Genomic DNA, 16,373 nt, shown 5'->3' with positions numbered 1-16,373 from the left:
ATGTGAAACGTGAGTTTATGACACATCCTAACAACGTGTCATAAACTCTTAAACTCTACAGTGCATTTGGGAAGTATTCAGACCTCTTTGACTTTTACCACAATTTGTTATGTTATAGCTTTATTTAAAATTTATGAAATTGTTTTGTTTTTTTTATCTCATCAATCTACACACAATACCCCATTTCTGGGCAAATGTATTAAAAATAAAAAACAGAAAAAAAATTATTTACATAAGGATTCAGACCCTTTGCTATGAGACTCGAAATTGAGCTCAGGTGCATCTGGTTTCCATTGATCATCCTTGAGATGTTTCTACAACTTGATTGGAGTCCACCTGGGGTAAAATAAATTGATTGGACATGATGTGGAAAGGCACACACCTGTCTATATAAGGTCCCACAGTTGACAGTGCATGTCAGAGCAAAAAAAACAAGCCATGAGGTCGAAGGAATTGTCCGTAGAGCTCAGAGACGGGATTGTGTCGAGGCACAGATCTGGGGAAGGGTACCAAACAAATTCTGTATTGAAGGTTCCCAAGAACACAGTGGCCTCTATCATTCTTAAATGGAAGAAGTTTGGAACCACCAATACTCTTCCTAGAGCTGGCCGCCCGGCCAAACTGAGCAGTCGGGGGAGAAAGGCCTTGGTCAGAGAGGTGACCAAGAACCCGATGGTAACTCTGACAGACTCCAGAGTTCCTCTGTGAAGATGGGAGAACCTTCCAGAAGGGACAACCATCTCTGTAGCACTCCACCAATCAAGATTTTATGGTAAAGTTTCCAGACAGAAGCCACTCCTCAATAAAAGGCACATGACAGCCCGCTTGGAGATTGCCAAAAGGCACCTAAAGGACTTCTCAGACCATGAGAAACAAGATTCTCTGGACTGATGAAATCAACATTGAAATCTTTGGCCTGAATGCTAAGCGTCACGTCTGGAGGAAACCTGGCACCATCCCTACTGTGAAGCATGGTGGTGGCAGCATCATGCTGTGGGGATGGTTTTCAGTGGCAGGGACTGGGAGACTAGTCAGGATCGACGGAAAGATGAACGAAGCAACGTACAGAGGGATCCTTGATGAAAACCTGCTTCAGAGCGCTCAGGACAACAACCCTAAGCACAGCCAAGACCTAAAAATACCTAAAAATAGACCTAAAAATAGAGGATCTGCAGAGAAGAATGAGAGAAACTCCACATATACAGGTGTGCTAAGATTTTAGGGTCATACCCAAGAAGACTGTAATCGCTGTAATCGCTGCCAAAGGTGCTTCAACAAAGTACTGAGTAAAGGGTCTGAATACTTATGTAAATGTGATATTTCCATTTTTATTTGTAATAAATTAGCAAAAGAAAATCGAATAACCTGTTTTTACGTCGTCATTATGGAGTATTGTGTGTAGATTGAAGAGAACATTTTTTTTTACTCTATTTTAGAATAAGGGTGTAACGTAAAAAAAATTGGAAAAAGTCAAGGGGTGCACTGGACATTAGTGACCATTACCCACACCCCAGGGCTATGTCTGTGAGTCAGAATGACGCAGGTGTGCACAGTGCGGTTAGGGTCCTGTTTCTACTGTAACACTGAAGCATTTTGTAACACCGGGTAGCACTTTGCTTACAGCGGCAGAAGACCAGGGGCCCATCTGTCACTGTCAACGTGTGTGTGTGTGTGTGTGTGTGTGTGTGTGTGTGTGTGTGTGTGTGTGTGTGTGTGTGTGTGTGTGTGTGTGTGTGTGTGGCCCCTATGCCACTGCATTATCAGAAATCATTTCAGAGGGTCTGGCTCTCACGGCAAAATGCTTATCTGCCCCCATCAGCCAATGACGTGAGTAATTATCCATGATTCACCTTGAGGACTTGATCAGCACTCTTTCTCGCTCCTACCAACCTCTTTTCAGTAAGACATTGGTTTCCTCATAATATTCAGTGTACCATATGATAATCAAACCCATTCTCTGCCTTTTAAAACGGTTCTGAATCTGTCTAACTTTACAGAGAGGAGTTCCCACTCTCAAAGGTCATGTCAATTACACAAACTGGGCCTCAAACCTGGGCCTAAATAAACATGAGACATTAAAAGTCACTGTTCGGTAAGTGTGTTTGGTTCAACCTTATAAAGTAACCTCTAAGTTTTCTAGTGCTGGTAGTTAATATATGGCTGGGGGAAACCAAGGCTGGCAGCTCTATGGAACAAATTAGTGGATTAACTTCAGCTCCAGCCAGCCAGTAACTCTAACACTTAAAGTTCAGAGGAGGGATTGGCTGCTGGAGACTGCAAGGCCAGTAGTGCAACTGGTAGACAAATAAACACAGAACCACACAGACAGGCATACTACACACACATACCCACACCCACAACCACACACACACACACACAGACTATGGCAGAGGTAGAGACACAGGAGGATGTAGGTGGATTAGGGAAGGGAAGGAAGTCATGCAGTTTGGTGTTGTTTTGATTGCTGTGTTGAGATACTAAGTTACCTGGGTTTTATTAACATGTTGTTTTGATTGCTGTGTTGAGATACTAAGTTACCTGGGTTTTATTAACATGTTGTTTTGATTGCTGTGTTGAGATACTAAGTTACCTGGGTTTTATTAACATGTTGTTTTGATTGCTGTGTTGAGATACTAAGTTACCTGGGTTTTATTAACGTGTGTTTTGATTGATGTGTTGAGATACTAAGTTACCTGGGTTTTATTAACATGTTGTTTTGATTGCTGTGTTGAGATACTAAGTTACCTGGGTTTTATTAACATGTTGTTTTGATTGCTGTGTTGAGATACTAAGTTACCTGGGTTTTATTAACATGTTGTTTTGATTGATGTGTTGAGATACTAAGTTACCTGGGTTTTATTAACATGTTGTTTTGATTGATGTGTTGAGATACTAAGTTACCTGGGTTTTATTAACATGTTGTTTTGATTGATGTGTTGAGATACTAAGTTACCTGGGTTTTATTAACATGTTGTTTTGATTGCTGTGTTGAGATACTAAGTTACCTGGGTTTTATTAACATGTTGTTTTGATTGCTGTGTTGAGATACTAAGTTACCTGGGTTTTATTAACATGTTGTTTTGATTGCTGTGTTGAGATACTAAGTTACCTGGGTTTTATTAACATGTTGTTTTGATTGCTGTGTTGAGATACTAAGTTACCTGGGTTTTATTAACATGTGTTTTGATTGCTGTGTTGAGATACTAAGTTACCTGGGTTTTATTAACATGTTGAGATTGATGTGTTGAGATACTAAGTTACCTGGGTTTTATTAACATGTTGTTTTGATTGATGTGTTGAGATACTAAGTTACCTGGGTTTTATTAACATGTTGTTTTGATTGCTGTGTTGAGATACTAAGTTACCTGGGTTTTATTAACATGTTGTTTTGATTGCTGTGTTGAGATACTAAGTTACCTGGGTTTTATTAACATGTGTTTTGATTGATGTGTTGAGATACTAAGTTACCTGGGTTTTATTAACATGTGTTTTGATTGCTGTGTTGAGATACTAAGTTACCTGGGTTTTATTAACATGTTGTTTTGATTGCTGTGTTGAGATACTAAGTTACCTGGGTTTTATTAACATGTTGTTTTGATTGCTGTGTTGAGATACTAAGTTACCTGGGTTTTATTAACATGTTGTTTTGATTGCTGTGTTGAGATACTAAGTTACCTGGGTTTTATTAACATGTTGTTTTGATTGCTGTGTTGAGATACTAAGTTACCTGGGTTTTATTAACATGTTGTTTTGATTGATGTGTTGAGATACTAAGTTACCTGGGTTTTATTAACATGTTGTTTTGATTGATGTGTTGAGATACTAAGTTACCTGGGTTTTATTAACATGTGTTTTGATTGATGTGTTGAGATACTAAGTTACCTGGGTTTTATTAACATGTTGTTTTGATTGATGTGTTGAGATACTAAGTTACCTGGGTTTTATTAACATGTTGTTTTGATTGATGTGTTGAGATACTAAGTTACCTGGGTTTTATTAACATGTTGTTTTGATTGCTGTGTTGAGATACTAAGTTACCTGGGTTTTATTAACATGTTGTTTTGATTGCTGTGTTGAGATACTAAGTTACCTGGGTTTTATTAACATGTTGTTTTGATTGCTGTGTTGAGATACTAAGTTACCTGGGTTTTATTAACATGTTGTTTTGATTGCTGTGTTGAGATACTAAGTTACCTGGGTTTTATTAACATGTTGTTTTGATTGCTGTGTTGAGATACTAAGTTACCTGGGTTTTATTAACATGTTGTTTTGATTGCTGTGTTGAGATACTAAGTTACCTGGGTTTTATTAACATGTTGTTTTGATTGATGTGTTGAGATACTAAGTTACCTGGGTTTTATTAACATGTTGTTTTGATTGATGTGTTGAGATACTAAGTTACCTGGGTTTTATTAACATGTTGTTTTGATTGCTGTGTTGAGATACTAAGTTACCTGGGTTTTATTAACATGTTGTTTTGATTGATGTGTTGAGATACTAAGTTACCTGGGTTTTATTAACATGTGTTTTGATTGATGTGTTGAGATACTAAGTTACCTGGGTTTTATTAACATGTTGTTTTGATTGATGTGTTGAGATACTAAGTTACCTGGGTTTTATTAACATGTTGTTTTGATTGCTGTGTTGAGATACTAAGTTACCTGGGTTTTATTAACATGTTGTTTTGATTGCTGTGTTGAGATACTAAGTTACCTGGGTTTTATTAACATGTTGTTTTGATTGCTGTGTTGAGATACTAAGTTACCTGGGTTTTATTAACATGTTGTTTTGATTGCTGTGTTGAGATACTAAGTTACCTGGGTTTTATTAACATGTTGTTTTGATTGCTGTGTTGAGATACTAAGTTACCTGGGTTTTATTAACATGTGTTGTTTTGATTGCTGTGTTGAGATACTAAGTTACCTGGGTTTTATTAACATGTTGTTTTGATTGCTGTGTTGAGATACTAAGTTACCTGGGTTTTATTAACATGTTGTTTTGATTGCTGTGTTGAGATACTAAGTTACCTGGGTTTTATTAACATGTTGTTTTGATTGATGTGTTGAGATACTAAGTTACCTGGGTTTTATTAACATGTTGTTTTGATTGCTGTGTTGAGATACTAAGTTACCTGGGTTTTATTAACATGTTGTTTTGATTGCTGTGTTGAGATACTAAGTTACCTGGGTTTTATTAACATGTGTTTTGATTGCTGTGTTGAGATACTAAGTTACCTGGGTTTTATTAACATGTTGTTTTGATTGATGTGTTGAGATACTAAGTTACCTGGGTTTTATTAACATGTTGTTTTGATTGATGTGTTGAGATACTAAGTTACCTGGGTTTTATTAACATGTTTTTGTTTTGATTGCTGTGTTGAGATACTAAGTTACCTGGGTTTTATTAACATGTTGTTTTGATTGATGTGTTGAGATACTAAGTTACCTGGGTTTTATTAACATGTTGTTTTGATTGCTGTGTTGAGATACTAAGTTACCTGGGTTTTATTAACATGTTGTTTTGATTGCTGTGTTGAGATACTAAGTTACCTGGGTTTTATTAACATGTGTTGTTTTGATTGCTGTGTTGAGATACTAAGTTACCTTGGTTTTATTAACATGTGTTGTTTTGATTGATGTGTTGAGATACTAAGTTACCTGGGTTTTATTAACATGTGTTTTGATTGCTGTGTTGAGATACTAAGTTACCTGGGTTTTATTAACATGTGTTGTTTTGATTGATGTGTTGAGATACTAAGTTACCTGGGTTTTATTAACATGTGTTGTTTTGATTGCTGTGTTGAGATACTAAGTTACCTGGGTTTTATTAACATGTGTTTTGATTGCTGTGTTGAGATACTAAGTTACCTGGGTTTTATTAACATGTTGTTTTGATTGCTGTGTTGAGATACTAAGTTACCTGGGTTTTATTAACATGTTGTTTTGATTGCTGTGTTGAGATACTAAGTTACCTGGGTTTTATTAACATGTTGTTTTGATTGATGTGTTGAGATACTAAGTTACCTGGGTTTTATTAACATGTTGTTTTGATTGCTGTGTTGAGATACTAAGTTACCTGGGTTTTATTAACATGTGTTTTGATTGCTGTGTTGAGATACTAAGTTACCTGGGTTTTATTAACATGTGTTTTGATTGCTGTGTTGAGATACTAAGTTACCTGGGTTTTATTAACATGTGTTTTGATTGCTGTGTTGAGATACTAAGTTACCTGGGTTTTATTAACATGTGTTTTGATTGCTGTGTTGAGATACTAAGTTACCTGGGTTTTATTAACATGTGTTTTGATTGATGTGTTGAGATACTAAGTTACCTGGGTTTTATTAACATGTGTTGTTTTGATTGCTGTGTTGAGATACTAAGTTACCTGGGTTTTATTAACGTGTGTTTTGATTTCTGTGTTGAGATACTAAGTTACCTGGGTTTTATTAACATGTGTTGTTTTGATTGATGTGTTGAGATACTAAGTTACCTGGGTTTTATTAACATGTGTTTTGATTGCTGTGTTGAGATACTAAGTTACCTGGGTTTTATTAACATGTGTTGTTTTGATTGCTGTGTTGAGATACTAAGTTACCTGGGTTTTATTAACGTGTTGTTTTGATTGCTGTGTTGAGATACTAAGTTACCTGGGTTTTATTAACGTGTGTTGTTTTGATTGCTGTGTTGAGATACTAAGTTACCTGGGTTTTATTAACATGTGTTTTGATTGCTGTGTTGAGATACTAAGTTACCTGGGTTTTATTAACATGTGTTTTGATTGATGTGTTGAGATACTAAGTTACCTGGGTTTTATTAACATGTGTTTTGATTGCTGTGTTGAGATACTAAGTTACCTGGGTTTTATTAACATGTGTTTTGATTGCTGTGTTGAGATACTAAGTTACCTGGGTTTTATTAACGTGTGTTTTGATTGATGTGTTGAGATACTAAGTTACCTGGGTTTTATTAACATGTGTTTTGATTGCTGTGTTGAGATACTAAGTTACCTGGGTTTTATTAACATGTGTTTTGATTGCTGTGTTGAGATACTAAGTTACCTGGGTTTTATTAACATGTGTTGTTTTGATTGCTGTGTTGAGATACTAAGTTACCTGGGTTTTATTAACATGTGTTGTTTTGATTGCTGTGTTGAGATACTAAGTTACCTGGGTTTTATTAACATGTTGTTTTGATTGCTGTGTTGAGATACTAAGTTACCTGGGTTTTATTAACATGTTGTTTTGATTGCTGTGTTGAGATACTAAGTTACCTGGGTTTTATTAACATGTGTTTTGATTGCTGTGTTGAGATACTAAGTTACCTGGGTTTTATTAACATGTGTTTTGATTGCTGTGTTGAGATACTAAGTTACCTGGGTTTTATTAACATGTGTTGTTTTGATTGCTGTGTTGAGATACTAAGTTACCTGGGTTTTATTAACATGTGTTGTTTTGATTGCTGTGTTGAGATACTAAGTTACCTGGCTTTTATTAACATGTGTTTTGATTGATGTGTTGAGATACTAAGTTACCTGGGTTTTATTAACATGTGTTTTGATTGATGTGTTGAGATACTAAGTTACCTGGGTTTTATTAACATGTGTTTTGATTGCTGTGTTGAGATACTAAGTTACCTGGGTTTTATTAACGTGTGTTGTTTTGATTGCTGTGTTGAGATACTAAGTTACCTCGGTTTTATTAACATGTGTTTTGATTGCTGTGTTGAGATACTAAGTTACCTGGGTTTTATTAACATGTGTTGTTTTGATTGCTGTGTTGAGATACTAAGTTACCCGGGTTTTATTAACATGTGTTGTTTTGATTGATGTGTTGAGATACTAAGTTACCTGGGTTTTATTAACATGTGTTTTGATTGATGTGTTGAGATACTAAGTTACCTGGGTTTTATTAACATGTGTTGTTTTGATTGCTGTGTTGAGATACTAAGTTACCTGGGTTTTATTAACCTGTGTTTTGATTGCTGTGTTGAGATACTAAGTTACCTGGGTTTTATTAACATGTTGTTTTGATTGCTGTGTTGAGATACTAAGTTACCTGGGTTTTATTAACATGTTGTTTTGATTGCTGTGTTGAGATACTAAGTTACCTGGGTTTTATTAACATGTGTTGTTTTGATTGCTGTGTTGAGATACTAAGTTACCTGGGTTTTATTAACATGTGTTGTTTTGATTGCTGTGTTGAGATACTAAGTTACCTGGGTTTTATTAACATGTGTTTTGATTGATGTGTTGAGATACTAAGTTACCTGGGTTTTATTAACGTGTTGTTTTGATTGATGTGTTGAGATACTAAGTTACCTGGGTTTTATTAACATGTGTTTTGATTGCTGTGTTGAGATACTAAGTTACCTGGGTTTTATTAACATGTGTTGTTTTGATTGCTGTGTTGAGATACTAAGTTACCTGGGTTTTATTAACGTGTGTTGTTTTGATTGCTGTGTTGAGATACTAAGTTACCTGGGTTTTATTAACATGTGTTTTGATTGCTGTGTTGAGATACTAAGTTACCTGGGTTTTATTAACATGTGTTTTGATTGATGTGTTGAGATACTAAGTTACCTGGGTTTTATTAACATGTGTTTTGATTGCTGTGTTGAGATACTAAGTTACCTGGGTTTTATTAACATGTGTTTTGATTGCTGTGTTGAGATACTAAGTTACCTGGGTTTTATTAACGTGTGTTTTGATTGATGTGTTGAGATATTAAGTTACCTGGGTTTTATTAACATGTGTTTTGATTGCTGTGTTGAGATACTAAGTTACCTGGGTTTTATTAACATGTGTTTTGATTGCTGTGTTGAGATACTAAGTTACCTGGGTTTTATTAACATGTGTTGTTTTGATTGCTGTGTTGAGATACTAAGTTACCTGGGTTTTATTAACATGTGTTGTTTTGATTGCTGTGTTGAGATACTAAGTTACCTGGGTTTTATTAACATGTTGTTTTGATTGCTGTGTTGAGATACTAAGTTACCTGGGTTTTATTAACATGTTGTTTTGATTGCTGTGTTGAGATACTAAGTTACCTGGGTTTTATTAACATGTGTTTTGATTGCTGTGTTGAGATACTAAGTTACCTGGGTTTTATTAACATGTGTTTTGATTGCTGTGTTGAGATACTAAGTTACCTGGGTTTTATTAACATGTGTTGTTTTGATTGCTGTGTTGAGATACTAAGTTACCTGGGTTTTATTAACATGTGTTGTTTTGATTGCTGTGTTGAGATACTAAGTTACCTGGGTTTTATTAACATGTGTTTTGATTGCTGTGTTGAGATACTAAGTTACCTGGGTTTTATTAACATGTGTTTTGATTGATGTGTTGAGATACTAAGTTACCTGGGTTTTATTAACATGTGTTTTGATTGATGTGTTGAGATACTAAGTTACCTGGGTTTTAAAGTTACCTGGGTTTTATTAACATGTGTTTTGATTGATGTGTTGAGATACTAAGTTACCTGGGTTTTATTAACATGTGTTGTTTTGATTGCTGTGTTGAGATACTAAGTTACCTGGGTTTTATTAACCTGTGTTTTGATTGCTGTGTTGAGATACTAAGTTACCTGGGTTTTATTAACATGTTGTTTTGATTGCTGTGTTGAGATACTAAGTTACCTGGGTTTTATTAACATGTTGTTTTGATTGCTGTGTTGAGATACTAAGTTACCTGGGTTTTATTAACATGTGTTGTTTTGATTGCTGTGTTGAGATACTAAGTTACCTGGGTTTTATTAACATGTGTTGTTTTGATTGCTGTGTTGAGATACTAAGTTACCTGGGTTTTATTAACATGTGTTTTGATTGATGTGTTGAGATACTAAGTTACCTGGGTTTTATTAACGTGTTGTTTTGATTGATGTGTTGAGATACTAAGTTACCTGGGTTTTATTAACATGTGTTTTGATTGCTGTGTTGAGATACTAAGTTACCTGGGTTTTATTAACATGTGTTGTTTTGATTGCTGTGTTGAGATACTAAGTTACCTGGGTTTTATTAACATGTGTTTTGATTGATGTGTTGAGATACTAAGTTACCTGGGTTTTATTAACATGTGTTTTGATTGATGTGTTGAGATACTAAGTTACCTGGGTTTTATTAACATGTGTTTTGATTGATGTGTTGAGATACTAAGTTACCTGGGTTTTATTAACATGTTGTTTTGATTGCTGTGTTGAGATACTAAGTTACCTGGGTTTTATTAACATGTTGTTTTGATTGCTGTGTTGAGATACTAAGTTACCTGGGTTTTATTAACATGTGTTTTGATTGCTGTGTTGAGATACTAAGTTACCTGGGTTTTATTAACGTGTGTTTTGATTGCTGTGTTGAGATACTAAGTTACCTGGGTTTTATTAACATGTTGTTTTGATTGCTGTGTTGAGATACTAAGTTACCTGGGTTTTATTAACATGTGTTTTGATTGCTGTGTTGAGATACTAAGTTACCTGGGTTTTATTAACATGTTGTTTTGATTGCTGTGTTGAGATACTAAGTTACCTGGGTTTTATTAACATGTTGTTTTGATTGCTGTGTTGAGATACTAAGTTACCTGGGTTTTATTAACATGTGTTTTGATTGATGTGTTGAGATACTAAGTTACCTGGGTTTTATTAACATGTGTTTTGATTGCTGTGTTGAGATACTAAGTTACCTGGGTTTTATTAACGTGTGTTGTTTTGATTGCTGTGTTGAGATACTAAGTTACCTGGGTTTCATTAACATGTGTTTTGATTGCTGTGTTGAGATACTAAGTTACCTCGGTTTTATTAACATGTGTTTTGATTGCTGTGTTGAGATACTAAGTTACCTGGGTTTTATTAACATGTGTTGTTTTGATTGCTGTGTTGAGATACTAAGTTACCCGGGTTTTATTACATTTGTTGTTTTGATTGATGTGTTGAGATACTAAGTTACCTGGGTTTTATTAACATGTGTTTTGATTGATGTGTTGAGATACTAAGTTACCTGGGTTTTATTAACATGTGTTGTTTTGATTGCTGTGTTGAGATACTAAGTTACCTGGGTTTTATTAACCTGTGTTTTGATTGCTGTGTTGAGATACTAAGTTACCTGGGTTTTATTAACATGTTGTTTTGATTGCTGTGTTGAGATACTAAGTTACCTGGGTTTTATTAACATGTTGTTTTGATTGCTGTGTTGAGATACTAAGTTACCTGGGTTTTATTAACATGTGTTGTTTTGATTGCTGTGTTGAGATACTAAGTTACCTGGGTTTTATTAACATGTGTTGTTTTGATTGCTGTGTTGAGATACTAAGTTACCTGGGTTTTATTAACATGTGTTTTGATTGATGTGTTGAGATACTAAGTTACCTGGGTTTTATTAACGTGTTGTTTTGATTGATGTGTTGAGATACTAAGTTACCTGGGTTTTATTAACATGTGTTTTGATTGCTGTGTTGAGATACTAAGTTACCTGGGTTTTATTAACATGTGTTGTTTTGATTGCTGTGTTGAGATACTAAGTTACCTGGGTTTTATTAACATGTGTTTTGATTGATGTGTTGAGATACTAAGTTACCTGGGTTTTATTAACATGTGTTTTGATTGATGTGTTGAGATACTAAGTTACCTGGGTTTTATTAACATGTGTTTTGATTGATGTGTTGAGATACTAAGTTACCTGGGTTTTATTAACATGTTGTTTTGATTGCTGTGTTGAGATACTAAGTTACCTGGGTTTTATTAACATGTTGTTTTGATTGCTGTGTTGAGATACTAAGTTACCTGGGTTTTATTAACATGTGTTTTGATTGCTGTGTTGAGATACTAAGTTACCTGGGTTTTATTAACGTGTGTTTTGATTGCTGTGTTGAGATACTAAGTTACCTGGGTTTTATTAACATGTTGTTTTGATTGCTGTGTTGAGATACTAAGTTACCTGGGTTTTATTAACATGTGTTTTGATTGCTGTGTTGAGATACTAAGTTACCTGGGTTTTATTAACATGTTGTTTTGATTGCTGTGTTGAGATACTAAGTTACCTGGGTTTTATTAACATGTTGTTTTGATTGCTGTGTTGAGATACTAAGTTACCTGGGTTTTATTAACATGTTGTTTTGATTGCTGTGTTGAGATACTAAGTTACCTGGGTTTTATTAACATGTTGTTTTGATTGCTGTGTTGAGATACTAAGTTACCTGGGTTTTATTAACATGTGTTGTTTTGATTGCTGTGTTGAGATACTAAGTTACCTGGGTTTTATTAACATGTTGTTTTGATTGCTGTGTTGAGATACTAAGTTACCTGGGTTTTATTAACATGTGTTGTTTTTATTGCTGTGTTGAGATACTAAGTTACCTGGGTTTTATTAACGTGTTGTTTTAATTGCTGTGTTGAGATACTAAGTTACCTGGGTTTTATTAACATGTGTTGTTTTGATTGCTGTGTTGAGAAACTAAGTTACCTGGGTTTTATTAACATGTGTTGTTTTGATTGCTGTGTTGAGATACTAAGTTACCTGGGTTTTATTAACATGTTGTTTTGATTGCTGTGTTGAGATACTAAGTTACCTGGGTTTTATTAACGTGTGTTTTGATTGCTGTGTTGAGATACTAAGTTACCTGGGTTTTATTAACGTGTGTTTTGATTGCTGTGTTGAGATACTAAGTTACCTGGGTTTTATTAACATGTTGTTTTGATTGCTGTGTTGAGATACTAAGTTACCTGGGTTTTATTAACGTGTGTTTTGATTGATGTGTTGAGATACTAAGTTACCTGGGTTTTATTAACATGTGTTTTGATTGATGTGTTGAGATACTAAGTTACCTGGGTTTTATTAACATGTTGTTTTGATTGATGTGTTGAGATACTAAGTTACCTGGGTTTTATTAACATGTTGTTTTGATTGCTGTGTTGAGATACTAAGTTACCTGGGTTTTATTAACATGTGTTGTTTTGATTGCTGTGTTGAGATACTAAGTTACCTGGGTTTTATTAACATGTGTTGTTGCTCTGTTGTTGCCAACAATTCAAACCATATTATAAGCTGACTCTTCTCTTCTGTAACAAAATGAAGAAATACAATCTGTCTCCCCATCCCACCCATATGGTGAGTCTATCACCTACTTAACCCATGTGTAGGTTAATACCACTTGGGGGGTACTAAGCTAACATATGGAATAGTTTTAAGATGATCATTTAGCTATTTGATTGTGAATTTTAAGATGCCTTTACGTAGGTATATTTTTTGATAAAATATAGAATTTGGCCTTTACTTTTATAACACATAGAAACGCATTGAATAACACATTCATAAAAAGCAACAAAAAAACACACAAAAAAAGAGATATAAGAAAGCTCAGGAAATATATACTTTTGGACACATATTTAAACCCTTATTTTTGTTGGTACAAAACTACCTCCATACTTTCATTAGTTTGTTAGATTACCTTCAGGCGAGTCCCGTGACACTTGTAGGGGTCATAGAACATATTGGTGAGTCTCCACTTTCCATAGTGGTATCATATTAGTTTTGGCTCAAACGGTTTAGACGCTACAGACAGAAGTTGGCACATCGGCGTCACTGGCTCCAGACGAGTCCCGTGACTCTTGTAGGTGTCGTAGAGTAAAAGGGAGAACACCATTGTGTTCAAGAGAATCTATTTATTGGCCAAACCGGTCGGACGTTATAGACGTTTTCGTGAGAAGAACAATTTTCGGGATGTCTCCTGGTCTGACAAACACCGCTGTAGCTCTGCCAACTTCCACAGTAAACGCGGAAGGCCGACAGTGGATTGAGATGCAGCCATGCAAAAAACCTGATGTCTCTAGCTGAAACGGATGTATTCTAACTGGGATGCATTTATTATGTTACTTAGATTGACGCACAGGTGTGTCAAGAGACTTACGGATTGTTAATCCCACTTGACTCATAGGATAACAGAAAATAAGATGTGTTTGTATTGTTTGTTTTGAAATGTCCTAAGCACCATTAAAACACTGAAATCTGATGACAGGACAGAATGCTGACAGAGCATAGAATGTGCAGATACTATATGTGTGCAAGCCATGGGACATGTATGTACTACTCACCCCATGTGATGGGTAGGATATCCATCCCAGCTCCCCCTGGCTGGCTTTGGAGTCCAACAGGTTCACTGTAGAGATGAGGAGAAAGAATAAACTGGGATGAGTGTCGGGATGAGTGTCTTATGGGAAAGCAGTTGATTGTGGCAAGCTTGTCTTTGGCACCACTATGTACAGTGGGAATAGAAAGTCACACCAACCCCCCCCTCCTTTCAAAATGTTCACCTTTTGTTGACTTACAGCCTGAAATGAAAACACATCAAATCAGACTTTTTACTGCTTTATTTACACACAGTAACCCACAACATCCAAGTGAAATTTTTTTTTTTTTTAAATATAAATTAATTGCAATTAAAACAGTAAAATCCCCTATTTGGGTATGTGAACACCCCCCTTAGAATTGTAATTGCAAACTTGCTGAGGTATAACCAACCACCTTCCAGATCACAAATCAAGCTAATTGGCTTCCATCTGTGATCAATTATAGTGACTTTGATTAGTTCGGAAATGCACAACTCAACTGCATAGTTGTAATGGGTGCGTGCTGGTGGCAGGGAAGTCAGACACAGGAGAGTGAACTTGGTATAAACGGAGCAGTTTAATAAATGCTAAAGAAAACTATGAAAACCAAATATAGAAAAATAATATAAAAGGTTACAAAACCCGTCACACACCAGAACATAACTAGCCCAATAACATACAACAAACAATCACTGACAAGGACATGAGGGGAAACAGAGGGTTAAATACACACCTACATACAACAAACAATCACTGACAAGGACATGAGGGGAAACAGAGGGTTAAATACACACCTACATACAACAAACAATCTCTGACAAGGACATGAGGGGAAACAGAGGGTTAAATACACACCTACATACAACAAACAATCTCTGACAAGGACATGAGGGGAAACAGAGGGTTAAATACACAACATGTAAATGATGGGATTGAAACCAGGTGTGAAGTAAGACAAGACAAAACCAATGGAAAATGAAAACTGGATCAGCGATGGCTAGAAGGCCGGTGACGTGGACCGCCGAACACCGCCCGAACAAGGAGAGGGACCAAGTTCGGCAGAAGTCGTGACATTAGTAGTGCAATTCAAAGCAAAGAATAGACTATGGGCGGAAAGGTACTTTCAAAAGATCTATGAGATAAAGTTGTGGAAAGGCGCAAGTCAGAGGATGGATATAAAAAGAATTCAAAGCCTTTGTCCCTCAGAGCACAGTTACCACCATTATTAAGAGGTGGAAGGCATATTGTACCACCCAGACCCTGCATAGATCAGGCCATCCCTCCAAACTGGATGACCGGGCAAGGAGGAGACTGATCAGAGAGACTACCAAGAAGCCAATTGTGACTTTGAAGGAGCTTCAGGCCTTTATGGCAAAGACTGGTCAATGTGTGGATGTGACCACAATATCACAAGCATTCCACGAATCTGGCCTCTATGGGAGGGTGGCAAGAAAAACACCACTCCTCAAAAAAAGCCACATCAAGTCTCGTTTGAGCTTTGCCAAAAAGCACATTGTAGATTCCAAGGCCAAGTGGCGAAAGATGTTGTGGTCAGACGAGACCAAAATTGAACTTTTTGGCCTGAACGCAAAACGATATGTCTGGCGAAAACCCAATACTGTCACACCCTGATCTGTTTCACCTGTCCTTGTGATTGTCTCCACCCCCTCCAGGTGTGTGCCACGACTCCCACCGAAGGTGGCTCCACTGCCTGTTCAGGCGGCGCTCGGCGGTCTACTAGCCGCCACCGATCCCTTTTTCATTTTCTGTTCGTTTGGTCTTATTGGTTGCACCTGTCTCTTGTTTGTTTCTTGATTTATGTCTATTTAAGCCTGTTAGGGAAGCCTATGTTTGTGCGGGATCCTCTGTTAGTTTGTGCATTTTGTATTTTATTTTCTCCAGACTGTTTGGGTCCTGTGTTTGGGTCCTGTGTTTGGGTCCTGTGTTTGGGTCCTGTGTTTGGGTCCTGTGTTTGGGTCCTGTGTTTGGGCCGGTCAGTTTTATGCGCCTAGTGTTTTGGCATGACCGTTTGTACCGGAATAAAATACGATCGTCCGAACCCTCTGCTTTCTGCGCCTGACTCCAAACCCACTACTCCTAGAAGACTCCAAACCCACTACTCCTAGAAGACTCCAAACCCACTACTCCTAGAAGACTCCAAACCCACTACTCCTAGAAGACTCCAAACCCACTACTCCTAGTGGCTTATTTTCCCCAGTGTATTTATCCCTGTGTTTCCTGTCTCTCTGTACCAGTGTATTTCTCCCTGTGTTTCCTGTCTCTCTGT

General features: G+C 36.3%; 1 protein-coding gene across 2 annotated transcripts in view; it reads right to left on the bottom strand.

Moving 5' to 3' along the window:
- Positions 1-16,373, bottom strand: part of LOC139380741 (ephrin type-A receptor 3-like) — a 154,429-nt gene that overhangs the window by 114,169 nt on the left and 23,887 nt on the right. For both annotated transcript variants that reach the window (XM_071123724.1, XM_071123722.1), the window contains exon 2: positions 14,072-14,136. In XM_071123724.1, the coding sequence (XP_070979825.1) occupies positions 14,072-14,136 (65 nt within the window). The remainder of the gene's footprint in view (positions 1-14,071; positions 14,137-16,373) is intronic.

Source organism: Oncorhynchus clarkii, chromosome 22, assembly GCF_045791955.1.
Source record: "Oncorhynchus clarkii lewisi isolate Uvic-CL-2024 chromosome 22, UVic_Ocla_1.0, whole genome shotgun sequence".
In the NCBI taxonomy this organism is placed as follows: Eukaryota; Metazoa; Chordata; class Actinopteri; order Salmoniformes; family Salmonidae; genus Oncorhynchus; species Oncorhynchus clarkii.
This window is presented reverse-complemented; position numbering and strand designations above follow the sequence as displayed.